Here is a 27,512-nt window from a genome sequence, read left to right as displayed (position 1 = left end):
TGCCTGGTGCTGCTTGGGGCCCAGGGTGGTCATAGCCTCAGGTCTTGCCAGGGTAGGGTACGGTCATGTAAAGCAGCTGATTGGGGCAAACCCACCCCAGGCTGGGGAAAACAAGCATCTGTTGAGCAGCATATCAGGCTCATGGGCTCACGTCAGGAAGTTGGTTCTGTCAGTGCCCAGGGGAAATCACGATTTGATGGGATTCAGGAGGAGGTGTGTTAGGCAAAGACTCCCGAGTTCTGGGATCTACTTTGAGATCTGAATTTTCATAGGACAGACCCACTTAAAGTGAAGTCAACTAGTTTGGTTCATTACTTCTGCCTCTCTAGAACTTTCGTGACCTTTGCTTTATTTTAGAATCCTGAAGGAAGGCCCCAAGGAGAAAAACGTGCAAGCCTTATTCGCCTCATCTTAAAAAAAAAAGTTAATAGTCTCACCCTCCCACCCCCAAATGCCTTTATTATTATTATTATTATTATTATTATTATTAATTTATTTTTAGCAGTTGGGGTTTACAGAAAAGTTGAACAAAAAACAGAGTTTCTTTCCCTTTCCCCACTTAATCCCATTATTGACATCCTGCACTGGTGTGGCATATTTCTTACATTGATGAGCCTATATTGATACATGATTATTAACTAAAGGCCATAGTTTACATTTGGGGTTCACTCTGTGTTGTGTATTCTGTAGGTTTTGACAAATACGAATGTCATGTCTACTATTACACTATCATACAGAATAGTTTCACTGCCCTAAGATGCCCTGTGCTCCATACATCCCCCCATTGATCCTTATCCAGAATGTCCTGTGATTGTGATCATATAGTGTGTGTGTAGCCTTCTCAGATTGGCTTTGGATTGACTTGCACTTAGCAGTATATGCCCTTAGGATTCCTTTTGGTGACTTGGTAGCTCATTTCTTCTTATCTCTGAATGATATTCTACTCTCCCCACCTTCTCTTTGTGTGAGTGGGGATACTGAGGTCCAGATAGGGGAAGTGAATCTGTGGTGGGGCTGAGCCTGGAGCCAGGTTTGCCTTCCTTTGAGGGCCTGTTTGGAGGGGCTTCTGTGCAAGTGTTGTACTCGGGCCTCAAGCCCTATCACCACTTCATCAGCCTCTTTAGTGGCTCTGGGGCCAGCCCTAGGGAGTGGAGGCCGAGGGCCACCCATTTGCTGTGACCCACTTCCTGGATGTGTGAGGGCCAGGCCCCTTCCAAGGATGTGGGTGTCTGGGGCAGAGTCCCAGGTCCAGCTCCTGCTGTCCCCTGGGGTTGGAGGTTCTGGGGAATGGGTGGAGGACTTGAGGCTGTATCCACTTACCTCCCTCTTCATGTCTGAGTTACCCATTGCCCCTCCCTGTTGAGGCTTGTCCCACCGGCTGCCCCCTCTCTGCCCTTACCTCCTGTGCCCCTCATTACTCCTGCCCCTCTCCACTCCAGTGCGTCCCAGAGGGAATGGCTCCTACCTCCCTTGCCCCCTGCTGTCATTCTGCCAAGAATCACGAATGCTTGAGAGCCCTCCTGAGAGCCAGTTTCTGTGTCTGCACATGGGACACACGATTACACTCAGTCCTCGCTGCAGCCCCAGGAGGAGATAACATTATTGCCTCTGGAATGTATTTGGGGGGACCGGCTCAGAGAGGTCAATAGCTTGCTCAAGGATAATGGCCATTTGGAGGCCCAGCCAGGATCTGAGCCAGGCCTCTGCCTCTGGAGCCCAGATGGGCACCTCTGCCCCATAACACCCCTCTTCTGGCCTGGCAGGTCAGCTCTCTGTGACTCATTCCTTCTGACACACTGGTGGGAGGGTGGGGTCCTGCTTTGCCTTTTCTCTCTTCCCTCCCCCTGTCCTGTCAAGGAACAAGGTGTGATAAGTGTCTTCACACTGTGAGGTTGGTGAGGGTGGTGGTGGTGGGGGGTGCAGGCCTACTGTGCTGTGTTCCTGATTCTTTACCTATTTTGTCTCTGCCTTTCATCTCTGTCAGGCCAGGCTTCTTCTCTCTTTTTGAGAGATCAGGAAACAGAAGCTTTGGGGGGTTCCTGATAGAACAAGTTCCTGATTGGCCTCATAGCTGGTTAAGAGGTGGATTTTCCTTCAGATCATGTGACTGAAGCTTCTTCAGTGGATCGGGCTCGTGCCATACTTTCCCCAGAGCTTTGTGTGTGTGTGTTAATGGAGGACAAGGCACTGCTAGGGAGGCTGCTCTGGGGGTGGCATTGGGATACCTAGGTTTTGCGTGGTTTTATTATTTGCATAATAAAAATATTATTTGTTATATATATGTATTACTTCAGGCCTCCCACAAACTCTGGCCAGCCTCCTAAACTTACGCTGGGGCCAGTTTTGCTGAGGACATGGCTCAGCTCAGTGCATGGAGGTCCATTTGTCTACCCACTTGTTTTCTCATCCTTCGCTTCCTCTCCTTCCTTTCACCCCTAGGGACTCGCCTCCTGTGACCCAAACACTGCTATCTTTTTTCATTTCCAGCTATAAACAGGCCACTTTCCAGTGTCTCCTAATCCCCATTTCTGACCACATCTTTTCCCCTTCTGTCTCCTGGTACGCTTAAAAAATTTTGTGAAGTAAGTGGATGAATAAAATATTTGTCATTTTGTGACTGGCTTATTTCACTTAATATGTTTTTCCAGTTCATCCACAGTGCAGCATGTGCCAGAACGTCATTCCTTTATCAGCTGAGTAATATTCCATTGTGTGGGTTTGCCACATTTTGTGTGCCTGTTTGTTGATGGACATTTGAGCTCTTTCCACCTTTTGACATTTCTGTCTCTGTTAGCTGTTGCATTCCCAGGGTGTTGGGCTCAGGGTCTTTTAAAATCCTGCCCCGTCCTCCCAGGATATTCTTCTGTAATTGTTTAATGTGTTACCCTCCCTGGGTGCGCTTGATTCTTAGGATGTGTGGTAGTTGGGTTCTGTAAAGTCACCGAGCACGCTGGACTAACAGATGCTGCACCACTGCTTCTAGGGGATTGGGATTAGGTCCCTAAGAGTATCTAGCATGATGTTCTAAATTGATTAATTCAGAACCTTTGTTTTATATGTGTTTCTGTTCAAAGACTCCTTGTTTCTTTAATATATGTCACTGATTTATTACCATTGAACTCACAGCCAGCAGCATTGTAGGTCACACCTGAATGAAGCTTATCACACTCATGTATCTTCTCTGTAGGGCACACTGCAGCCTTCTTGCACTTAGGAACACCAGGCAGCACTGTACTTGGGAGCCATTTTCAATTGCAAAATCAAGAACAAAAAGCACAGGGGCACCTGGGTGGCTCAGTGGTTGAGCTTCTGCCTTTGGCTCAGGGTGTGATCCCAAAGTCCTGGGATCAAGTCCCGCATCAGGCTCCCTGCATGGAGCCTGCCTCTCCCTCTGCCTGTGTCTCTGCCTCTCTTTCTGTGTCTCTCATGAATAAATAAATCTTAAAAAGCAAAAACAAAAAGCACAAAAATGTGAAAAAGATGACACTGAATAGATCATGAAAAGAACACTTGTTTATAGTGTGAGAGCTGGAACCAGAAGGCAGATTGCTGCTTTCTGCCTCAGGTGGGAGCGTGTGTGATGGCAGCTCACAGTTTTGGTGGCGCAGAGCATGTGCGTGTCTGCAGATAACCACAGAGGCCCTGCCAGTACTGATCTGGGGCTTCCAAATTTTAGTGGGTAGACAAATTTGCAAATACAGAATCTGTGAGTATTCTGTGAATACTAGGGACCGACTTGTACTTGCCTCTTCACAGGGAACTCTGGACCTCCAACCCCATAGGCTGAAGGATGATGAGGATGGGACTCTGTCATTTTGTGACCTTGTGCCCAATGCCTGGCATGGAGTAGGTGCTCCATATGCAGTTTTTGAATGAATGAATGAATGAATGAATGAAGACTCATTAAGGCTAAAACCCTAATGGTGAAGTTTCAGGCATGAAAATAGGAGGGAGGAATCTTTCTGGCCGGGGAACCTGCTTCTTTGCACATGTGAGTCACCTGCTGCCCTCCTTCCTAGGAAACAACTCTCCCTGCACTTCAAGGGGCATCCCGATGAAGGCCATGGTGGTTGCTATTGTGGAGCAAAAAAGCACAGGGTTGAGGCTTGGTTTTGGTCCCAGTTTTAACTAGCTTTGGGGCCCTTTGGCAAGTCCTCTGGCCTCTTAGGGCCTCCATCCCTTCACCTGTAGAGTAGAGGGCAGCGTTCCCTTCTGGGGTTTTCGCACATACCTTGACATGCCCACCTTTCCCAGCTGGGACCTTCACTGGAGGCTGTGGGGTCTCTGTGCCTCTAGCTCCCCTTTGCTGGTCGTTCCCAGGGCTGCTCCCTTTCCCTCCTGGTCTTCACACTGAACTTCAGTACTGCATGCTGTAGCATCAGACTACTTCCCTGCTCTGTGGTCCACGGAACAGTCAGCAGAGGGGTCCAGGTAGTGTGCCTTGTGAGCTTGAGCTGTGTGCCTTGTACCTGATTTCACCGAAGCCACTCACACCCTGCAGCACTTAGCCTCCCGTCCCCCATCCAAAGGCCAAACCCCCTGAGGGCCCAAATCCCCTTCTCTGGTGTTTGGTCCAAGAATAGGTACTCAGATGGGTTTTCAAAAGTATTTTTTTCTTTTTTTAAATTTCAGCTTTATTGAAGTAAATTAAATGAAATTAAAAGTAAAATTGTAAGCTCAGGTATGCATTGTGATGATTTGATATACCTATGCCGTTGTGAAAGGATCCCACCATCTAGTTAACTAACACATCGGTTGCCTCACATCTTTTTGGTGAGAACACTTAAGTTCTACTCTCAGCAACTTTCAATTCTACAATAATACAGTATTACCCGCTATGGTCACCATGTTGTATGTTAGGTCCCCAGCCTTCTTCATCTCCTGGTTGAACGACCACCCTCCTCTCCCCCCGCCCCACTTCTCTCACCCTCAGCAGATGTTTGTTAATGGAGTGGTGTCAGGGAAGAGGCCCACCCTAAGCAGTAAACTTGGGTCCGGGGCTTGCCGAGTAGACCAAGGGGGCTGAAGGGAAGAGTGGGAATGAGTCTGGGGTCTGCTGTCCTGATTGCCCCTCCCATTCTTGTTAAGTAATGAGGTCAGGGCAGTGAAGGCTTAGAGACATACATACCCCCACCCCCCAGATCAGGAGTTTGCCCAGAGGTCTGTATCTCATACTTGTGTTTCAGTGTGGTTCAGTTCCTGTTGGTGCTTGTATGGTTGAGCCTAGGCTCCAGGGTCTAGTCCAGGGGCAATGGCCAAGGTAATGGTGGGAGGGGCCATTTTTGTTTTTGCTGTGAAGTGTATTGATATGGGAGAACCATATTCCATCCAGCAGAGAGGGTGTCTAACCACAGCTGTTTTGGATTGGGCAGAGCACCTGGTTCAGAGACATAATCCCATTGACCTTGGTAACCGAGCCTTCCAGATAAATTCACCAGCCTGAATTAGGACTCATGTGTAGGACTGAAGCAGGAGGGGATCTGTTCCCACCCTGGATTACTTTAGTTACTCTCCCTGCCTCCTCTGTCTTTATACCTCTGAGACTCATGGTGGAAGATTAGAATGGGTCTCCAGGAAGGAAATCCCGTTTTTCTCCTTCCTCCCAGCTTCTCAGGTAAGGAGTCATTGGGATGAAGGTGGTTGTTCTTTCCAAGGGCCCCAGGGGAGAAGCATCAGGTGCTGAGGCATCACAGGTCATGAGGAGCCTGATAGAGTTGAAACCTTTAGCCTGGATCCCAGAGCTCTTGGAATCTGATCTGGGAGGGGTGGGCAGAGAGAACCATTTCTACCCCATAACCAAGCAGGTGTCTCAGGCCCTCTCTGAATTGTCTCTCCCTAATGTTGGATGACACCAGGAGAATCTTGGAAACTTTCTGAGCTTTAGTCTCTATCCCTTCCGATTTGGGGTCAGGAGCACAGGGCAGAGGTTATAACATGAGTTGACCTTCAACAAGTTAAGAGGTAATGTGATAACAGGAAATGAGTGGGAGATTTGTTCTCGCCTGAGGAAAGGGAATTGGGGGGATCACTGCTACGTAATGTAGGATAACATCTATCCCGATTCCCCGAATGGAGCCAGGAGACTTGGGGAGGGTGCTAATGTATAAGAAAGAATCATGTGCTCAGGTAGCTCATAGTCCAGTGGGGGAAGCAGGTGAACAGAGACTGGGCACTGTCCTGTGTTGAGTTGTATCTTGGGAATCCAGCCAGAGGGAGAAGAGTGGAGCCTCGTGATCACGGATGGCTGTGGAAGGGTCCAGGAGGGGTGGGCTTTGGGAGCAAGAGGTGGAAGTCTTGAGGATACAGCTCTGGACCAGGTAGGGGACAGGAGTAGAGGGGATGAGATCTGGTCCTGCCACTTTCTCAGGGCAAGTCATTTGTCCTCCCCAAGCTTTGTTTTTTCATTTATAACCTGGGGATCATGATTCCCTTTCTGTCCTGAATGTGTTTTTGAGGAGTTTATCATAAAGATCTTAATTGAAGTTCTACTTCTTCTGAACATTCCTGAATAACTGGCATCTGAGGACCTGAGGGTGGAGCTGATTGTTGTATGAGCCTGGAGTTTGCCTTGGGTGGGCCATCTGGTGGGCTTTTGGGTGGGGCTGGGGACAGAACCAGAAGCCTTCCAGCCAGGCTCTGGAAGCCCAGCCAAGGATTATTTTTATTCCTCTGTTCATGGCACATGGCCCAGGCGTAACTCTGCCATCTGTCTTCACCTCCCGCTCTCGTCCTGGCAGGCCCATGGGGGTCAGTGTGGAGGCTGAGGGGAAGGAGGAGGAGTGGGGATCCTTCTCTGGGCTGGTGTTGGCTGAGCCTCCATTCTACTAGCTGCAGGGCCTAGGCTGTGTGGGAGGTTTGCCAGGTGAGGGGAGGCAGCTGCCAGGCCTGGGGCCATGGGTGGTGAGGCTGGGAGAGGCCAGCCACTGAGGGCTATGGCCTGGGGGCAGCAGGGCCACACAGGCCCAGGAGCAACTCCATTTCAGTAACAAATCCTGTGGCCTGGAGCCTTGGGTGACCCCCTGCCCTCCCTTTCCTGGGTCAGACCCAATCCTGGGAACATGAAGTACAGGTCCTCAGAGACCTCACTCATGAGGCAGTGTCTGACATGAATCTCTGCTTCCCCCTGGGTCTGGTGTTTGGTGGTTGTCTTGGGCCCAACTTCTACAGGGACTGAAGCTACTTGCTTCAACTGGCTGGTCTAGTTCAGTTCCGATGAAGGAAGGGCCCAGAGACTCTGGTTCTCAGAAGGGTTTGTGTAGTCTCGGGGAAGTTGGGCCTCACTCCTTTCTGGCCTCCATAGCACCTCTGCCTCTCTTGGGTATTCATCTGTGTTTAGTGCCGGGTCTCAAAAGCGAATCTAGGCTAAAGCCAGGACATGAAAAACCTTAATATTATTAATTAGTTAACATTGATCAATGTTAGGCATTAAGGCTTAAGGTATATGTGTCTATTAGGTCCACTTAGGACTTTAGACCTTCCAAATGAGGCAATATTTGTAATTTAGATAATGATGGTGACAATTAATATGGCTCTTACTGAGCACTGACTCTGTGTCAGGCCCTGTACTAGTTAACATCTGATCTTGTCGACTGGCATATGGGATATCTGTCCATGGCAGATCAGTTCTCCTTCTTTGAACAAAGCTACAGGTGAAAGTCTGGGTGGTTCATCTAAAGGCTACTTAGGAAAGCTCCTAGAGGAAGTGGAGGGTCTGGGCAGGGAGTGTGAGCCACAGACTGTAGGACGCAAAGGACTTTAGATCCCAGTCTGAGAAATGGGTGAATTTGACCATGGTCCCAGTTGCTTGTAACACTGGAACCAGAGCCAGTCTCTTGACTTCCAGACATTACACTTTCATTTTGCAAACCTCCAAAATAAATCCCAAAGGGATTAACATACAACTCCAGCTCTCCCTCTGGTGTGCCAAAGTCCAGACATTTACTGATATCTTTTTTGATTTCCTGACACTAAACACAGCACAGTTCATTCTCCCCACAGAGAACTCATTATTTCACAAAGGCCACTTTACAGATATCCATCCACTCCTTTGTTCATTCTTTTGTTCCCCCTCATTGTGCAGTATGCTGAGGACTTAAGTAGAGAAAGACAACAATCCCTGTCCTCATGGAGTCTGAGGTACTTTGAAGGAGGCAGTCCTTCCTGGGAGCTCGGGGGTCAGATATAGATAGTGTGGGGATCTGTTGGAGGACAGAGGGGAGTTCCTAGTCCAGACTTGAGGTTTGGGTCATCCTGCCAGAGGAAGTGACATTTTGGCTGGGCTTTAAAGATGAGTTAGGTGAAAGAGGGATGGGATGGAAGACTGCAGGCAGCACTTCTAGGTGTGGATAATGAGCTTGGCATGTTGGGGGTATCATTTGGGGGTTGGGGCTGGGGGTACAAAGAAGAAAGTATAGATGATAGTGCAGATGCATGAAAGGCATGGCCAGAGAGCAGGAATCAGCTGATGAAGGGCCTTATAAGGAGAGTCCGGGTGGCGCAGGTTTAGCACTGCCTTCAGCCCAGGGTGTGATCCTGGAGGCCCGGGATCAAGTCCCACGTTGGGCTCCCTGCATGGAGCCTGCTTCTCCCTCTGCCTGTGTCTCTGCCTCTCTCTCTCTCTCTCTCTCTGTTTCTCATGAATAAATAAATAAAATCTTAAAAAAAAAAAAGGACCTTATAAAGTCCTACTGTGGTGTGTGTCATTTTATCTAAGATCATGGAAAAGCCATTGAAAGATTTTAAGTAGAGGAATCACACAATCACATTTGTATTGTATAAAACACACTGTGGCTGCCATGAAAGATCATGTAGTCTACATGGGGTTGGCACGGTCACCCAGGTGAGGACTAGCAGATTAGCTTGGATTAGGGAGAGCTCTGAGATAGAGAAGTGGTTTCAGGAAGACTTTGAGGAGATAGGATGCAGTTAATTATTTATGGGAGATAAGAGGGAAAAGTCAGAATACCTCTTAGGTTTCTGGCCTCTGGGTAGATGGTGGTGTCATTTCCTGAGAGACCTGAGGGGGAGGAGGAGCAGGACTCCATGGCAAGCTGAAAATTTGATTTTGGAGGAGTTGAATTTGAAGAGTTTTGGAGAAGTCTGATTGGGCCTGCCTGGTAAGCAGTGCCGTATATAGCTAAACTCAAGAAGGACATACAGATTTGCGAATCAAAAATACACAATGGGAGTATAAGCCATGGGTGGGGATCCCCCAGGGGTTAGGAATGGGTGTTTAAAAGGAGAGGTCAGGGCAGAGCCTTGAAGAAAACACTTAGGGAATGGGTCTGGTGAAATAGGGGCCAAAGAGAAGAAAGAAGAGTGAAGAGAATGAGTTAAGACAACTTGAGAATGGTCTTTGTTTTAACTTGTGTTCTGAGATTTAGCTTGTTAAGTTCTGTGGAAGATCTTGTGGGATTATTAGTCATAATTTCATTGAACTTATGATTTTTTTAAATAGAGATTCAACGTCTTTATGATATTTTCCCATCCATGAACACCGTTTCCTCTCCATTTATTTAATATTCTCTGTCTTTGAAAACAGTTACAATTTTCTTTGTAAAGGCCTCATCTCTTGTTAGATTGATCAATAGTGAATTATGATTTCAGTTTCTAAATGGAATACTTTTTTTAACGGAATGCTTTTAAAAATTATATTGTCTAATACCTTATTTCTGATCATGAGAATGTAATTGTAATTTGTCAAATCCTTTCATTCAGTCTTCTACCATAATTCCTTACAATGACAGTTTACTTCTTCTAATCTTCACATCTCTTTTCCTATCCTACTGTGTTGGCTACGACTTCTATTACAGCGTGAGTATAAATGTTGAAAGTGAGCATTCTTTATCTTATTTCTGACTTTAGAGGTAATTCTTCTAGTGTTTGTTCAGTATGTGTTGTGCATGTAAAAGTTCTGGTCACCAATCCCAGCGTGTACGTGTTAGAGTGGAGTTGGGGTAGGGGCTGAAGACATTCTCACACCAATCAAGTCTCCAGCATGAGCTGGGTGTCCTACAATTCAGTTCGATTCTGACACTGTCTACCTGGAGGTAGTCATATCCCACAGGTTAAGGGCTTAGTCCCCCAAGACAGCTCCCTGACCCCAGACACCAGTGGCAAGATTTGAGGTTCCAATGATCCCTCCTTAGGTTCTATTGATTTGCTATAGTGGCTTATAGAATTCAGAGAAACACTTTACATACTAGATTACTGATTAATTATGAAAGTTAATATCTCAGGAACAGCCAGATGGAAGAGATGCTTAGGGCAGGGTTGGGGGAAGGGCATATTACTTCCGTGACCTCTTTAAGTATGTACCATTTTCCTCATATCTCCATGTGTTCACTGGCTCAGCAGTTCTCTGAATCCTCTCCTTTTGGGTTTTTTATGGAGGCTTCATTCCATAGGCACAAGTGATCAAACCACTGGCCATTGGCAATTACTTTAACATGTAGTCCCTCTCGCTCTCCTGGACTTTTTTTGGGGGAGGAGCTGGTGGTATGGGACTGAAGATTCCAGCCCTCTAATTACATGGTTGGTTCTCCTGGCCACCAGCCCTCATTCTTAGGTGCATTCCAAAAGTCACCACATTCACATAATAAGATACCTTTATCGCTCTCATCACTTAGAAAATCCCAAGGCTTTAGCAGCTCTGTGCTAGAAACTAGGGCAAAGACCGAATACACATTTCTTATTATAAATCACAGTATCACAGTGGGTTTCGGGAAGATACCATTTGTCACATTAAGGACATTTCTTTGTTTCTAGAGTTTGTTAAGGGTTTTTATTGTGGCTGGGTCTTGAATTTTATCAAAGTACCTTCTGAAATTATGGGTCAAAAACATGGTTTTTCTTGTGTGTGCATGCGTGCATGAGTGTGTATTATGTGACCAGATTTAGTCATAATCGTTGTTACTGTCTTCATAAAGTAAATACTGCTTAGATTCACTTTTACTTTTACCACCACTTTGTTCACCTTTCTTCCATGTATGTAATGTCTTTTCATACATACTTCCCTGTTTTTTTTCTTTTTTAGTGAGCGTGTTTAGTAGTAAGTTCTCTCCCATCTTTTTTTTTTTTTTAAGATTAAAAAAAAAATCTATTTGAGAGAGAGAAAGCATAAGTAGGCAGAGGGAAAGGGAGAAACAAGCTCCCTGACCTGCTGAGCACGGAGTCTAATACGGGTTCAATTCCAGGATCCCAGGATCATGACCTGAGCCCAAGGCAGATGCTTAATCAACTGAGCCACCCAGGCGCTCCAATTCTCTCCATCTTTGTCTGAAAATGCCTCTATTTAATGTTCACTCTTGAATGATATTTTGGTTGGGTTTTTTGTTGTTGTTGTTGTTGTTGTTGGGTTTTTAATTTTAGGTTAACAGTTATTTTTTTTCTCAACAGTTTGGAGACATTTGCTTGGGTCCTTTAGTGCCACTATTGAGAAGTCCACTATCCATATATACAGTTAATGTCATATTCCTTCCTTTGTAGGTAATTTACCTTTTTTCGCTCTGGATGTTTTAAGATCTATTCTTTGTTCTTTGTATTCTGCAGTGTCCTTACAGTATGTGTTGATTTTATTTGAATTTTTCCTCATTAGGATTCAGTATAGTTCCTTAATTGGAAGATACATGTATTTGATTATTTCTGGAAATTTTTCTTGCCATTATCTTTCAAATGTTGTTCTACTTCATTTTCTGTATTCTTTCTGGAGTGCTAATTAGAAGTATTCTGAACTGCCTTATTTTGTTCTCCTTGCTCTTTATCACTTAAAAAAAATACATTTCTGAGTAATATCTTCAGATCTATCCTCCAGGTTGTTAATTCTTTCTCTAGCTGTGTCTAATGTGCTATTACTCTCAGTGAAACCATTGAATTTTAACTTTGGTGATGAAAATGTTTCTTTCTAAATGTTCTGTTTGGCTCTTTTTCCAGTCTGCTTTGTGTTTTTTGATAGTGTCTAATTCTTATGTTACCAATTCCTTGTTTAAGTCAATAATTATTTCAAACACCATCATATAATAGTTTTTATCTGATAGTTCAGTTATCTCTAGTTCTTGGGGCTCTAATCCTATTGGATCTTGATCATAGTAGATTGTTTCCTCTTATTACTTGCAACTTTGGATTTTGAGATCCTTTTTAGAAAGGCTTTATCTTTGGGACTTCTCTGCAATGGGTTAAGACTGTCTTTTCAGATATTTTTCAGTCGCGAACCACTATTTATTGTCATGAATTGGCTGGGAATTCCTGAATAATGTAAAATTCAAATCTCAAATCCACTTAAGGTTAAGGCAGGCCTTTGCTTACAAATATTTAGGAAAGACAGTTTTTCTTCTTCTTTTTTTTTTCCTAACCTAGGACTTAGGCCAAAACAGATGATCTTCCTTGTCATATTTTGTCAGTATTCTGCCTTTTCTTGGAGGATTGAGGTACGAGTTCCAACCTCCCTGTACAGGTCAGGTCTAAGCTGTCATCTGAGTAGCCATTGAAACCCAATGGCCTCATTACTAAGATTAACTTACCCCCTTGCCTCCCACGGCTATTAAATAAATTTTTAAAAGATTTTATTTATTCATGAGAGAGAGTTTTTGTTTTTTGTTTTTGTTTTTTGTTTTTTGTTTTGGCAGAGTACAAGTGAGTACAAGCAGGGGAAACAGCAGGCAGAGGGAGAAGAAGTGGAGCAGGGAACCTGATGCAGAGTTTGATCCCAGGACCCCGGGATCATGACCTGAGCCAAAGGGAGATGCTTAACCAACTGAGCCACTCAGGTTCCCCTTAAGGAAAACTTATTTTAACAGCCACAGAGAGGAAGCCAACATTTGGTATGCTGAAAGGGCAGAGAAGAAGACCCAGCTGCACTGTTGACTTACTGTATGAACTTGGGCCAGTCCTTAGGCTTCTCTGGGCCTCAGCAAGCCTAGGGGTTTCAGCTGGATTGCCTCTGGGGTTCCTGCTTTAAATTGTAATACTTCTCACCTCCTTCAGACTGCATGTCTGCCAGCAGCTTGGCCAGGTTCCTTGGAACTTCTACTCCCTCCGAGGTTGTACCCCCATCCCCAACTCCTCCTTTTCCTTCACTGTGGACATTGACCACACTCACCCTCATACCCACTACTTTGTGAAGAGCTGTGGGGTATGTGGGGCTTCGTGTATAGGGCAGGAAAAGACAATAAGGAATGCTCTGGGAAGGTCTTATCTCAGAGGGTCCTGGGTACAAGTAGGGTTGGGGAACTCAGGCACTTAAGACCCCCGGCCCTGTGCTTGGGCTAGTGGCAAAGGGCAGGGTTGCATTGTCAGCTTCTGGAGACACCAGCAAATCAACCCCGCAATAGCCCGAATATGGTAGAACCTGCCACAGCTGAAATCTTCCTTTGAAAAGAGCCCAAGCTGAGGATGGGGATGGGAGAATGGTGACCTGCATTTTATTTTGCATCCCTTTATTTTTAAATATACAATTTTGGTTGTAGTAAAAAACACATAAGATTGATCATCTTAACCATTTTTGAGTATATTAGTTTGGTAGTATTAAAAGTATATTCATGTTTTTGTGCGACAGATTTCCAGAACTTCATCTTGCAGAAGTGAAACTATGTACCCATTAAACAACAACCCTTCAATTCCCCCTCCCCGCGGCTGCTGGGAACCAGCATTCTATGCTCCGTGTATGATTTTGACTACTTTAATACCTCTTATAAGTGGAATCATACAGCATTTGTCTTCCTGTGGTTGGCTTTTTTCACTCAGCATAATGTCCATGAGGTTCATCCATGCTGTAGCATATGACAGACTGTTCTTGCTTTTTAATGCTGAATAACATTCCATTTGTGTATATAGCACATTTGGTTTATCCCTTCATCTGTCCACAGACATTTGGTCTGCTTCTACCTCTTGGTTATTGTGAATAAAGCTGCTGTGAACATGGTGTACAAATATCTCTTCAGGACCCTGCTTTCAGTTTTTTTGGATCTATATCCAGAAGTGGAATTGCTGGATTGAATGGTAGTTTTTTTGTTTAAGTCTTGAGGAACCTCCATACCTTTCTGTAATGGTTACTATTTTATGTTTCTACCAATAGTGCACAATAGTTTGCATCCTTCTGGCTCCTTGTTGACTTGAGGCCAGAACGTCTGTTGGTCCTTGGTCCATGTCTCCTACTTCTCAGCCCTATTTTAGGGTTCTTAGAGCTATGCTCAGAGAATGCCTGGGCCATTGTGCCCATCCAACAGGGTGTGAAGCTGGGATCTACAGAGGGGAAATGGCCTGCTGTAGATTCCAGGCCTCCCCATCCTCCTAGACCTTTCACTTCACTCTTTAGCCTTCCCCTCCACGTTCCTGTGCTGTGGATGGCCAAGCAAGGAAGAGCGAATGATTCTAGGGCTTGGCACTCCTCGGGGTGTCCTGTCCCACGGCCACAGAGTCCTTCCTCCAGTGCTGTGGTTTCTGTCCAGACAGGTCCAACGGGCGCTCCTCCAAGCGGAGCCTTGGAGGGCAAGGCCGGCACCATTACCTCCAACGAGTGGAGCCCTCCTAACTCCCCTGAGGGGAGCAACGTCTCTGGGGGCAGCCAGGCGTTGGACAAGCCCATCGACAATGACGCGGAGGGTGTGTGGAGCCCAGACATCGAGCAGAGCTTCCAGGAGGCCCTGGCCATCTACCCACCTTGTGGCCGGCGCAAGATCATCCTGTCAGATGAGGGCAAGATGTACGGTAAGGAGCCTGTTGGTGTGGGGTCCTGCCCTCATGGTCCGACTCTGAAAATTGGGCCTAGGCAAGGGGTGGGCTGCACAGTAGTCTTGGTGTTCTCCAAGTAATGGTGGGGGGGAATGACCTCTGGAGCATTTATCAAGTGGAAGCTGTCCTTCTGTGCTGGGTTCCCAAGGAGTGGCGGGTGTGTGAGGAGAAGCCTTGGAGTGGGTGAGAAGCTGTGGTAGTAGGAGACTTGGGAAGAGCGAGAACACTCCTGCTCCTCCCAGACTGGGGAGCAGACTGGGGAAATTCTATAAGCTGCCCCCAGGCAAATGCTTTGTCAGCTTCCAGCTCCCCACCCTTGGCCTTGAAGGGAGGTTAGGAAGGTGGTTACTGGACTCATTCATTCCCTCATTCATGTGCTCACTCTGTCATGAGCCTTCTGTGGGTCAGGCCTAGCTGGGGAAGATCTGGCCCCTGCTCACAGTAGGCAGGGGCAGGGGGAGGTGAGCACATGTGTAACAGTGCTGCAAGGCAGATGCGGAGTGTCCCAGGAGACGGTCAAGCAGAGTGCTGTAGACCTTTCACTCAGGAAAGGTCCTGTCCAGCTCTGAGTGATCTGGAAAGGCTTGATCTTTGGGAGTGGCTAAGGATACGGAACATACAGACATACTTTGTGGCCAGGAGTCATGTGGAAGGGACCAAGCAGTCTGCCCGGGGTTGTGCCTTTGGATGGGAAAGTAGAACAACACCAAAAACTGAATAGCTGTTGGAAGGCCCAGGTCAGGCTTCCATTCCCCATAAACCCCCAGCTTGAAACAGGTCTTGGGAGGATTTCTGTAACGGGCAGTCCTGACAACAGAGGGCGCTGCCCTGGCTCCCAGCAAGATGGCTCCAGGCCAGGTGCCCACCCGCCCCCAGGGTTTCCATTCAAGTTCTGTCTCCTATCCAGCGTGGGTCTGCCCCAGCCCCCAAGATTGAGACTCTGTCAGCTGTGTGAGAGGCTCGTGAGGGCTGGCCATATTCGTCTCCAGGGGCTGCTATAAGAAATGACTACAAACAGGGCAGCCCGGGTGGCTCAGTGGTTTAGCACCACCTTCGGCCCAGGCGTGATCCTGGAGTCCTGGGATCAAGTCCCACGCCAGGCTCTCTGCATGGAGCTTGCTTCTCCCTCTGCCTGTGTCTCTGCCTCTCTCTGTGTGTCTCTCATGAATAAATAAATAAAATCTTTTTTAAAAAAATGACTACAAACAGATGGCTTAACCCAGCAGAAATGTATTTTCTCACAGTTCAGAAGTCTGTAGTCAGGGTGTCTATAGGGTTGGTTTCTTTGGGGAGTTCTGAGAGAGGATCTGTTCCAGCCTCATAGTTTCTGCTGCTCGCTCACAAGCTGTGGCCCTCCTTGGCTTGTAGCTGCATCACTGCAGTCTGTGTCTGTGTTGTCACTCGGCCATCTTCCTGGTGTGTCCTCACCTCTTCTTATAAGGGTACTAGTCACTCCTAATCCAGTGTGATCTCATCTTGGTACAAGTGTAAAGATCCTGGTTCCATATAAGGCACATTCTGAGGTTCTGAGTGGACAGGAGCTCGGGGAGGACACTGTTCCAGACAGTTCAGGTAGATCGAACCCATGTCCTCTTTGGTACCACCTTGGGGCACCACAGGGCCCTCACAGCCCCTAGCACTCATCCTTTACCTGTTGTCTTCCCTACAAGGCCACAGTAAATCTTTCTTTTTCTTGTGGGGGAAGCAAGGTCCATGCTAGCTGGACCCTGGGTCTCATCCTCAGGTACCAGTTATAAGTGTGCATCTCTCCTCACCAGCCCCACTGCTGTGGCTTTGCTAGGTCCCCACAGAGTCTCTCTTATTTCTGTGGCATCTGTGCCTTCTTTCGGCCACCCTAGGCCACCCCTACTCTAACCACGTCCTGCTTTAGTGGTTGTTTCTTACTTTTGGACCCTATGGAAGCTTCATGGCGAAGACAGCTAAGTGTGTGGAGCTCCTGGTTGGGGTGCCAGGTGCGTGATCAAATGCTTTATTAGGTTATTCCCGTGGAGCTGGAGAGGAATGGAGAACTGGTATCCTGGGCTCTCTCTGCTACTTTGGTGGAGAGCGGGATGGGTATTGATGCAGAGCTGAGGTGTGAAGGTGTGAGGGAGTGGGGAGGGCTGTCTAGGTCTCTCAGTGGGAAGCCATGACACTTTGCAAGATACATCTTTGTACTTTAAGGAACAAGTTTTCTGGCAAACACAAGTGGCCAAGAGGTGTTCAGCAGAAGGAGAAAGCTGAGGGTGCTGCGGGTACCAGGGTTGGGGGGTGGCGATGACAATTTGGCAGAATGAGCAGACATTTATTGGAGTGCCATGGTAGACCAGACTTTGAATGCTGAGATGGCTTTGTGTGTGTGTGTGTGTGTGTGTGTGGTATAATATATAGTATGTAATATTTATTCTCTTTTTCTTTTTTTTTTTAAAGATTTTATTTATTTATGAGAGACCGAGAGAGGCAGAGACATAGGCAGAGGGAGAGGCAGGGTCCACGCAGGGAGCCTGATGTGGGACTCGATCCCGGGACTCCAGGATCCTGGGCCAAAGGCAGATGCTCAACTGCTGAGCCACCCAGGCGTCCTAAAATTTATTCTCTTAACAATTTTTAAGTGTATAGTTTGGTGGCGTAAGGTACACTTACGTTGTGCAACTACCAGCACCATCCTTCTCTGAGGCTCCATACCCACTAAACACTAACTCTCATTCCCTCCTCCTCCCAGCCCCTGACACTCCCTCCCCTTCTGTCTTGTGGATGTGACTGCTCTAGGTACCCCACAGAAGTGGGTTAGTTCACTTGGCATCACATCCCCAAGGTTCTTTCGTGTTTTAGCCTATAGCAGAACTTCCTTTCTCCAACTAAATAACATTTCACTGTATGAATAGCCCACCTTTTGTTTATCTGTTCACCTGCAGTAGACATTTGGGGGGTGCTTAGTTAGTTTTATTCAGTTGTTATGGGTAGATAATTTCTCTCCCCGCTTCACCTATAGAGGACTTGGGTTAAGAGACTTCCTTGTTAGTCAGCAGACCATTGTGACTGACCCAGTTGGGAAAAGGCATGCCTGCAGCCCTCTGGCAGGCCTTGGATTGGAATTCTGTTTGGCCAAAGGGAGCCCTTGGGTGGCCGGGAAGGAGGATGGAAACGGTGTTTGGCCCATATTGTTTGTGGCAGACAGGGAGGGGTGGGGTCACACAGGGAGGAAGGGAGGGGAGGGGCAGGGGCCAGGAGCCTCTGAATTCTGCCCAGGAAGACAAGAGCTGGCAGTGGTCTCTGACGTCCTTTATCTCCTCAGTCTTTTTAAGGGAGAGGAAGGAGGAATTGTAACTTCTGGTTGCAGATGCAGGGATAGAAGCTCAGAGAAGCCAAGAGTTTCTCCCAGAGTCTATCGGGTAGTCAGAACCAGTTACCCCACCCCCAGCACAGTGCTCCCCCATCACCCCGGATGGCCTTTGTGTGCTTTGTGAAGCCAGCTGCCCATCTGCCCCTCTCCTCCCTGTACCCGCCTTCTGCTTGGCCCAGCCTCCAGGTGGGTCAGGCTCAGGGCAGGGGCACTGGAGGCTGCTCCTCAGTGTCTGGTGACTCACCAGCCCCCATGGCACCTGTCCTCCCAAGTACAGATCCTGCTAGGGTCCAGACACTGGCTGGTCCCCGTCTCTTCTTACCAGGCGTGGGGGCTGAGCCAGGGCAGGACCGTGCAGGGAGCTGGTGAAGGGGCCCTGAGCAGGGGCTGCCGTCCAGCTGGGAGGTATATATAGCTCTGAGCTCAGCCCCATGTGTGGGATGGGACCCCGGGAGGTGGAGGAACAGGGACAAGCTGCCAAACTGACTCAGACTCATCTCACTTTGCTCCCGTCTGTCTTCTCATCTTCCCTCGGGGGACCCACTCTTGCCATCCTCCAGGGCCCCGGCCCCGTCTTGGACCCTGAGAGCCCTGGCCTGTACGCATCCCGCTTCCTGCAGTCAGAGGCTGTGGGTTTGTTTTCCAGGTGGGCCAGCCCTGTGGGAATAAGCAGGCATGGGGAGGCCTCTGGCAGGCAGAAGAGCAGGCTGGTTCCAGGGTGTCTAGAGGACAAATCCAGACCTGGAGACTCCAAGGATGGGGATTAGCCCTGTTCCCAGCTCTGGCCCCCTTACAGCCTGAGTGGGACACTCAGGAAGGCCAGGCAGACGTGCAGATAACATGCGGAGCTGCAGGACAGATTAGCGCCTGTTACTTCTGAGCCGAGCGTCCCACACTGTGGACAGGCTCCGGGGCCAGGGCTGCTAGCCGCGGCTGCCCTCATTTTTGCCATGTCACTGTGTGGCCCTGGCCCTGCCGTGCTGGTAACTCTGACCCCCTTCGGCCGGCCTGGCCTCTGGCCCCGTGGGCAGGTGGTGGGGAGAGGTGAGGGTGGAGCGACTTCTCACCCCCAGCTGCCCACACACTCCCTCCCCCCCCCCCCGCCCCCCCAGCTCTGGCTTGCCTTCTCTGTTCCCGCTTCCTGCAAGAGGGCTGCCTGGCTCTGTGTTCCCTTCGCATCCATTCCTTCCTGCCCGCCGCGCTCTGGACTCTCCCAGCTCTCGTGGTCTCTCTTCCCTCTCTCTGCCTCTCCTCTCCTCACCTTCTCTGTTGTCTCGCTGGGTGCCTGTGCCGCAGCTTCTCATTCCCATTAGCAGCCAGGCAGCTCGTGTGCAGCGGGATCCCACTGCCTGTGCCGGGCTGGGGCCTAGGGCTGTGGCCTTTGTTCTCCACGACTTCCTGAGGCAGCAGAGGGGCAGGAGAAATGCCTTGGAAAGCAAACTCATGGCCCTTATGTTGTATGTAGTGTCACCCAGAGTGCTAGGTTATCTTGGAAGTTTTCTGGAAGGAAGAAGAGCATGAGCAGGGTAGAGGAAGGGTTATGCTCCGGGAAGGGGGAAAGAGTGAGCACTGGCCCAGAGGTGGGATTCTGTGTGGTAGTTTTGGTGGGCCATCTGGGCAGGTGCTGTGATGACTGTCCAGGGGTTTAAGGGACCCTGTTTTGGATGAGTCACACAGCTAAGGAGAGGCAGAGTAGGGACTAGGCCCAGGTCACTGAGATTATGGGACAGCAGTCAGCAGTGTCATCTGAGCTTCTGCCCCCTGCCTCTGCCGTGTTTCTTGGATCCTCCACTACCCTTTGTTCTGTCGTCCTGCGGTTTCTGGATCCTTCCACGTCCCTTCTCTGGCCTATAACACTGACTTCACGCTTCTAGAGGTCTGATGATATGACCCTCAGTTCAGACTTGGTCTGTGTCAGCAGCTGGTATGGCCTTGGGCTAGTGGCCTCACCCTTCTCAGCTTCTGCTCCTCATTTGTAAAACTGGGGAGCAGTGATAATAATGCCACCTTTTTGTTTGGTTTTGGTTACATTCATTTATTTGTTATTGTGGGAAGATATACATCACATAAAATTTACCACTGTAAGCATTTTTTTTTTTTAAGATTTTATTTACTTATTCATGAGAGACAGAGAGAGAGAGAGAGAGGCAGAGACACAGACAGAGGAGAAGCAGGCTCTATCCAGGAAGCCCGATATGGGACTTGATCCTGGGACTCCAGGATCATGCCCTGGGCCAAAGGCAGGCACCAAACCGCTGAGCCACCTGGGATCCCCCACTGTAAGCATTTTAAGTTACAGTTCGGCAGGATTAAATTCATTTCATTTTGTGACAGTGCCATCACTACCATCTATCTCCAGAACATTGTCATCCTCCCAAACTGAAACTCTGCAGCCATTAAACACTGACTCTTTGTCTACTCACCTGTCCACCAGCCCCAGTAAATTCTGTTCTGTTTCTGTATGTACGATTTTCCTGTTCTTGGTACCTCATGGAAGTAGAGTCAGTCATACAATATGTGTCCTTTTGTCACTGGCTTATTTCACTTAGCAACAGTGTCCCCAAGGTTCACACACGTAGTGACCTGTGTCAGAACTTTTTTTTTTTCCAGAACTCCATTTTTTATAGCTGAACGATACTCCTTTGCACGCATGTACCACATTTTATGTCTCCATTTACCTACTGATGGACAGTCCACCTCTCAGCTGTTGTGAATGGTGCTGCTATGAGCATGCATGTACGGGTATCTGAGTCCCTACTTTCGATTCTTTTGGGTACATACCTAGAGATGAAATTACTGGATCATATGGTAACTGTGCTTTTTGAGGAAGCGCCAAACTGTCTTCCAGTGGCTGCCCCCTTTCGTGTTCTACCAGTAATGCGCAAGGATTCTGATGTCTTCACATGTTTGCCAACATTTTCCGTGGGTTTTTTTTTTTTTTTAATGGTCATCCTTGTGGTGTGGAGTGGTTATCTTGGTTCTGATTTGCATTTCCCTAATGATTAGTGATGTTGAGCCCCTTTTCATGTGCTCATTGGAAGAAGACATTACCTTTTAGTGTGACCGCAGGGATGAGAGAAAATGGAAGTGCCCAGTGAGCAGCAGTGGGATGTAGAACTGAATGGGACATGTCCTCTACCCTCCAGGAGCTCAAATTTTAGTGAGGGAGGAAGACTGGAGCTCCAGTGATGTTAGCCAAAGACTTATAGAAAGGCACAGACCCCTGTGCATGGGGAATTGCCATGGGGAGTGGGCACGCGCACTTGGGTACCAGGGCCGGCTTCTTGGGATGGTGGCCTCGAAGATGCGAGTCGGATTTCACTGGAAGCCTCAGAGCCCCTGAGGGACAAATGGTGGTACTAGCTCGGATGTCAGGCCTAATCACTGCCTTCACAGGCTGCAGGCAGAAGTTTCTTGTCCAGAAATAGACTCCCCCTCCAGCTGCAGGTGTTTATAGCTTCAGCTGATCCCTGGACAGAGAGGCCCCCAGGCCACCGGGGTTAGGGCTGGTCGTGGAGGGTGGCTGGCTTCCTCCCCTGGGTCTCAACCTGCCAGGGTGAAGTGGAGAGCTCGTTAGAAGGGCTCGCTCCCGGCTTGCTCCCATGAGAGGCCTCTGATGAGCTCAAACCCCACAAATTTCTGTAGGTCTGTCTCCTCTCGTGTGGAGCAGGGCTCTGCCTTCAGGTTCTCAGCTTTTTCCACTTCTGAAAACTAATAGCATTCATTATAAGGCCTTGTTAACAACGTAACAGTAGCAGCTGACTTCGCTGACCTTCTGCTAGGTGGTAGGTGCTTTACTTCCTTTACACCGTTTAGTATATTTACAGCTTGGAGGGAAGGCTGGTGCAGAGTGGGGAGGCTATGCAGAGAGAATGAGGTGCAGAAATGATCCGTCCCAGACGGGGTTGTGCAGATGGGATAACATGTGGTAGCATGTGGCCAATGAGAAGCCTGGGGTGGCTGGTGGGTACGTGTGACGCCATGTGTGGGATTAGGAGGAGGTGGTAGAGACTGTGTAGACCCTGTATTGGGAAGGCCCCCGCCCTCAGCCTGTGCTTAGGCCAAGGCTTCCCTTTGTCCATTGGCTGCCTTTGCCCATGGTGGGGTTGGGGTGGAGCCGTGGATGTCAGCTGGGGCTGTTGGACACATATCCTCTAACAGATGGGCCACAGTCTGGCGGGGGCGTCCTTTCCAGCCCCACCCAAGCCCACTCCCGGGGTTGGCCAAGGCCACCTGCCACACTGTAATGCCCAGTTGCCCTCTTGGCCCCGCCGAGGTCCAGGCTGGCCTCCCGCTGCCCCAGCATGCAGTCTCTGCACTGGAGGGGAGAGGAAAGGCCTGGTTTGGAGCAGCAAGTGGCAGAGCTGGGGCAAGGGTATAGATCTCTTCCCTTCCCACTAAACTGATCTGGAGTTTCTACTAGTTTCTTACCGCCCTTGCTCTTTGCTGGTCTTCACTGCAGTTTCAGGGCTCTGCTTCTGAGCACATGCTCCCTACTTCTCTCCACGTCTTCCTTCAACTTTGTGGCTTCCTGATATCCACATCATCCATGACATTGTTGGCTTCTATCAGCTGTGGGTATCACCGGTCATGAGCGAGTGAAAATAGGTGGGCAGGCTCTTAGGTCCAAATAGCTCTTCCTCCAGGAGCTGGGTCAGGGCGAGGGGCAGTTGGACATAGCTGAGGGCTTACTTCATGCCAGGACCCAGGGAATCGGGGGATTGATCCAGAGGGAGGAGCCTGGTAGTGTCTTACAGAGGCAGCTCCCAGCCCAGCCAACGGAGGACAGCCATTGTATCATAGTCGTGAAGCCATGGAACGGTGTGTTCTCATAGCACCTGGGACAATAACAAACTGTGTGACTTTCAATAAATCATTCCCCTCTCTGGGCCACAGTTACTTCTTCATTAGGCAGCATAAGACCTCTGGGGTCAGCAGGTCTGGCCCTGGCTTCTGGGAGAGATGGCCCTCACTCCCACATTAAATAGAAGTCATATTGTGTGATCCTGAAGAAACAGGCTCTGGAACCAGATGAGATGGGTGTCAGTCTCAATCGACACACTTGGCCTGTGACCCTGAACAGCTCTCTGGGCCTCTGTGTACCTAGATTTCCCAGTGTGTAGAAGGTGGTAGTAGCAGCTATTAGAGCCCCTGTGAGCACTGAAAAGGAGCACGCAGACACAACTATCCCAGTGCACAGTCTGTATTTGTACAGGTACCAGTGCACGGACGTGCTCAGTAAATGCTCACGACTGTAACTCCTGTTACAAGAGTGAGGGAAGCGGTAGCAGCTCCCCATATAAGTGTGAAGCCTGGATTAGACGCCAGCTGGCCCGGAGGCAGCAGAATGGCCGGGGTGACCTCCGAAGCACCCTGGTGGCAGGAAGGAAGCTGGTCGGCCCCTTGTGGCTCAGCACACCCACAGAAACCCAGCACTTCGCTCCTACCCAGGGGAGTTCTCAACTCCCAGCATCACCTCTGATACGCAGAACGAGGCTGGGTGGAATAATGTCTGAGATGAGCCAGTAAGGGAGAAGATGATGGAAGAATACAGACAGCTGAGCCCCCTTGGGTCTAGCTCCTGTGGCCTCCGCTGCTGGCCTCTTGCCCACGCCAACATGGCCTCTGTAGTAGCAGAGCTCCTGAACCCTGCAGCAGAGGGCAGACGTCGTTGTGGGACCAGGAGGGGCTCTGCTTCATGACCTGGGGCTCCTTGCACAGGAGACGAGTCATCTCCAATCTCCAATGTGTGGAGTAAAGGTCTCAGCCCCTGGTGGGCACGGGCCTCCCTCGCTGCTGCTCGCTGTTAAGGAAGGCCCACTGCGTACAGAGGCCAGGAGCCTACCCCGTGTTGGAGGGCAGTTCTGTTAACTGAGCATCTTCTTGTTGCTGGGCACCCGCTGTGCCACCAGTGGTGGCTGAGCCAGTGCTGAGACCCACGCAGTTAGTGTTAGATGGGCTGGTGGATGCGCTGGGGGAGACTTTCTGGTAATAGGTGTGATTGCCCACCTTTGTACAGGCAGGAGGGTGGTGTGCTGTGAGGTTAATGAGGCTAATGCTTGGGGACCATCACTTGCACGTCCCCCTTCCAAGTCCCTCATCTTTTTATTTGTAATTTAAAATTTGTCAATTAGTTCTATTGGAGTATAGTTGCCATACAGTGAACTATACATATTTGAAGTGGACCATTTGGTTAAGTTTTGACAGATGTAAACACCTGTGAAGCCAGTTTCTCTGTCAAGACAGTGAACATATATCTATCTTAACCTAAAATGACCTTACCTATTTATATTTTAAATTCTTTTTCTCAAAGAGAGCCTTCCAAGTTTTAGGTGCTTTAGGCCACACAGAAATCTGGATAAGCTCCTGAGTAGGGAGGGTCAAATGAAACCAGGATAAGAAAGCACTTTAACAATTATGTTAGACTAATCAGAAATAAAAGGTTATTTGTGTACCTTACCTGTAGTAGGCTAAAATCCCTCATGGGATGTCTGGCCAGCATCTTATCACTGTTCCCTTTTCATGCATCTAACAGATACATATTAGGAGCCTACTACAGAAAACTGCAGGCAGCATTCTAGGTGTTGGGCATGAACAAGTGAATAAACAGACAAAAATCCCTGTTCTCAGGAGCTTTCCTGCTGCTAGGAGTGGGGGTGGGGGAGGCAGTGCTCTGAGTGAGTAAGCAGATCCCAGGTGTGTGAGAAGGTGCTCGGGAGAGCAGTAGAGATGCTGGGTGGGTGGAGGCTGACCTCAGCTTTCAGCGGAGTATTCAGGAAGCTGTCTCTAACACGGTGCCACCTGAGCAAAAGAGGTGTTGGAGCAGGAAGGTAAGAGAGGGGTGGGCCACGTGTGGGCTGAGAACACGGCACGCCATGTTAAGAATAGGCTGAGAGCAGGGGATCCAGGTAGAAGGTTATTGTCAAAGTTGAGGCCAGACAGGACAGGAGCCAGACAGGACCGTGGAGGGTGAGGTGGTGAGAGGTGGCGAGATTCTGGAGATACATTTGACCTTTGAACAACATGGGCATTAGAGGTACCAACCTCCACCCCACCCCCCCCAGACACAGTGACAATCCACATATAACTTGACTCCCCCAAAACTTAACTACAAATAGCCTGCTGCTGACGAGAGCCTTACGATAATATCAACTGTCCATTAACATGTTTTGTATGTCCTACGTATTGTGTCCTGTATGTTTACAATAAAGCGAGCTAGAGGAAGGAGAATGTTACTAAGAAAATCATAAGGAAGGGAAAATATGTGTCTGGTACTGTACTGTATTTATTGAAAATGATCTGTGTTGTAAGTGGACCCACACGGTTCAAACCCATGTTCCTCAAGGGTCTGCTGTCAAGATTGGCTGACAGGCTCACTCATTCATTCATTCGACAGATAGGGTGGATTTTAGAGATGCAGGCCTGAATGGTGATGTGACCCCTTGCTCTGAGGTGTGGAGAATCTAACACACAAGATGGAACTGCACACAGGTGTGGGCTAGAGAGGCAGCACCAGGCACGGGTGGCCTCTGAGGCCACTTAGACGCCTGTCCCCTGCCCTTCCCAGCAGCAGCCTCCCTCAAAAGTGTGCCCTCTGGTGCTGTCATCAACCTCCTGGCTCTCAGGAGCCCTCTGTCTTCCCCTCACTCCCAGGCTGGGCCCTGAGCTAGACTACTCACACGGGCCTCTTCCTTTTGCAGGAAAGGAAACTGAGCCACAGAGCACTCTCACTGAACCCAGGCTTTGGTCTGTTTCCTAAGTCTGTGGAACATTTGGTTAGTGTAATCTGGAGGAAGAAGCTTAACAAGGCCTGGTTTAAGAGGAGAGGTCTGGGTGAAGGTCCAGAGAGGCGTGGGGCTGGCCGAGGTCCCATAGCTCAGTTTATGGAGCTTCTGGGCTAGCTCCCGGTTCCCCAGCTCCCAGTTCTGTGACCCGCCTGTGGTCCCCCTACTGGTGGCCACTTGGACTCTCTGGCCAGTGAAAATAGCGTTTCTAGCTGCAGCATGAGTGTTTCTAGTTAGATGTGGCGCAGGACTGTTGAGCTGTTTTTGGACGTTCGTTTAAAGTGGAGTACCTTGCCCTGGAGTACATCTCCCTGGAGAGGAGAGGAGAGGAGACGTGCTGCTGGATCTGTGTTTAGGTGCAGACCAGCCTGCAGGTGATATTGTCAGGGTCTGATCCCTGTCCCTTCTCTTTCCCCTGACACAGACGGTCCAGTGCTCCTTGGCTGGCTCGTCTTTCTGGCAGAGGAGCCCTCCCGAGGGTGGCCTCTTAATTCAGCCTTGGCAGTGGGGAAAGGTCACCTGGGGGGCCAGCTTGGCTCAGCCATGCTCTCTGGTTACAGCGAGGTGGCGGACAGCCCGCTTGTCTCAACCCTGCCCCCTGCACAGCAGCCTCCTGACTTGTGGCCACAGCCCCCTAGGCTCAGCAAGGGCCGGCAGGATGGCAGACTGGTGGCTGTGCCCGCCGGCCCCGGGGCTGGGCCAGGGAGGTGACAGCTCCCTCTCCAACCCCCTTGCCCTCCCTGTCCCCAGCCCAATGCCCTTCTTTATGGTCTAATCCTCCTAGTCATCAGGGCCCAGCAGAAGGCTCACCTGACCACCCAGCCCGAGCTGACCCCTGTGCTCTGAGGGCACTGTGTGTTCCCTGTCCGTGGCCCGCAGTAGGGTTGCAGCTTGGGCACATGTCTCTCCTCAGCTAGGCAGTGGTTTCTGTGAAAACAGAACCTCTTTTCATAATTCCATTTACAACACTAGAGGACATGGGCAGCTCCTTACAGGTTTCCAGGGTCCTTCAGACATAGCCTCAGCCTCTCAGAGGCTGGGCCCTTGGCACACACTCGATATTACCCGTTGACTGATCTAATCAGAGCCATGGAGCTGGAGTTGTGGTCTGCCCGGGTTCTCTTGATCTGAGTTCAGGGCCTCAGGCCTCCTCCCTGGGGATGCTCAGGGTCTCAGCACTAATGTCTCCCACACCCCCTGCTGCCCACAGACAACACAAGACATCTCATAAGGTCCTGCTCATTTGTGGAGGTGCTGGAAGCCTTGGAGGCTGCATGGGGGAGTGTCAAGGCCCGGCACTTCCTGTAGCCTCCTGAGTGTGCAGGAGGGAGGCCCTGGGGAGGCAGGACAGATTGGCAGCTGTCAGGCTGCTATAGAGTGCGGGGAGGAGATGGCTAGCATGGGAAGAGGGAGCCTCTGAGAGGGTGCCTCAGGTTTGTATGGGGCTCACAGCCCTGTCCTCTCCTTGCTCTCAGGTTACCAGTCCCCCAGCGAGGGCTTAGTTTCCTCTTGCTGCTGGGAGATCCCTGGGATCCAAGGAGGGGGGGTGGGAACCTGCAGAATCCTCACCCCAAGTCCCCACTCAAGATGAGCAGAAGATGAAGGAAAGGATCCCTCAGATCCTCCCCTGCACCTGCCTTTTGTCCTCCTCCTGCTGA

At 49.3% G+C, this 27,512-nt stretch overlaps 1 protein-coding gene across 4 annotated transcripts in view; it reads left to right on the top strand.

The window, feature by feature from the left end:
• The window catches only part of TEAD4 (TEA domain transcription factor 4), a 64,237-nt gene that overhangs the window by 11,084 nt on the left and 25,641 nt on the right, over window positions 1-27,512 (top strand). For all 4 annotated transcript variants that reach the window (XM_072799388.1, XM_072799389.1, XM_072799390.1 and 1 more), the window contains exon 2: window positions 14,445-14,703. In XM_072799388.1, coding sequence (XP_072655489.1) covers window positions 14,697-14,703 — 7 coding nt within the window. In that variant the 5' untranslated portion in view covers window positions 14,445-14,696. The remainder of the gene's footprint in view (window positions 1-14,444; window positions 14,704-27,512) is intronic.

This window comes from Canis lupus, chromosome 25 (assembly GCF_048164855.1).
Source record: "Canis lupus baileyi chromosome 25, mCanLup2.hap1, whole genome shotgun sequence".
NCBI lineage: Eukaryota > Metazoa > Chordata > Mammalia > Carnivora > Canidae > Canis > Canis lupus.
Note: the sequence above shows the minus strand (reverse complement) of the source record. Positions and strands in the feature narration are given on the sequence as shown.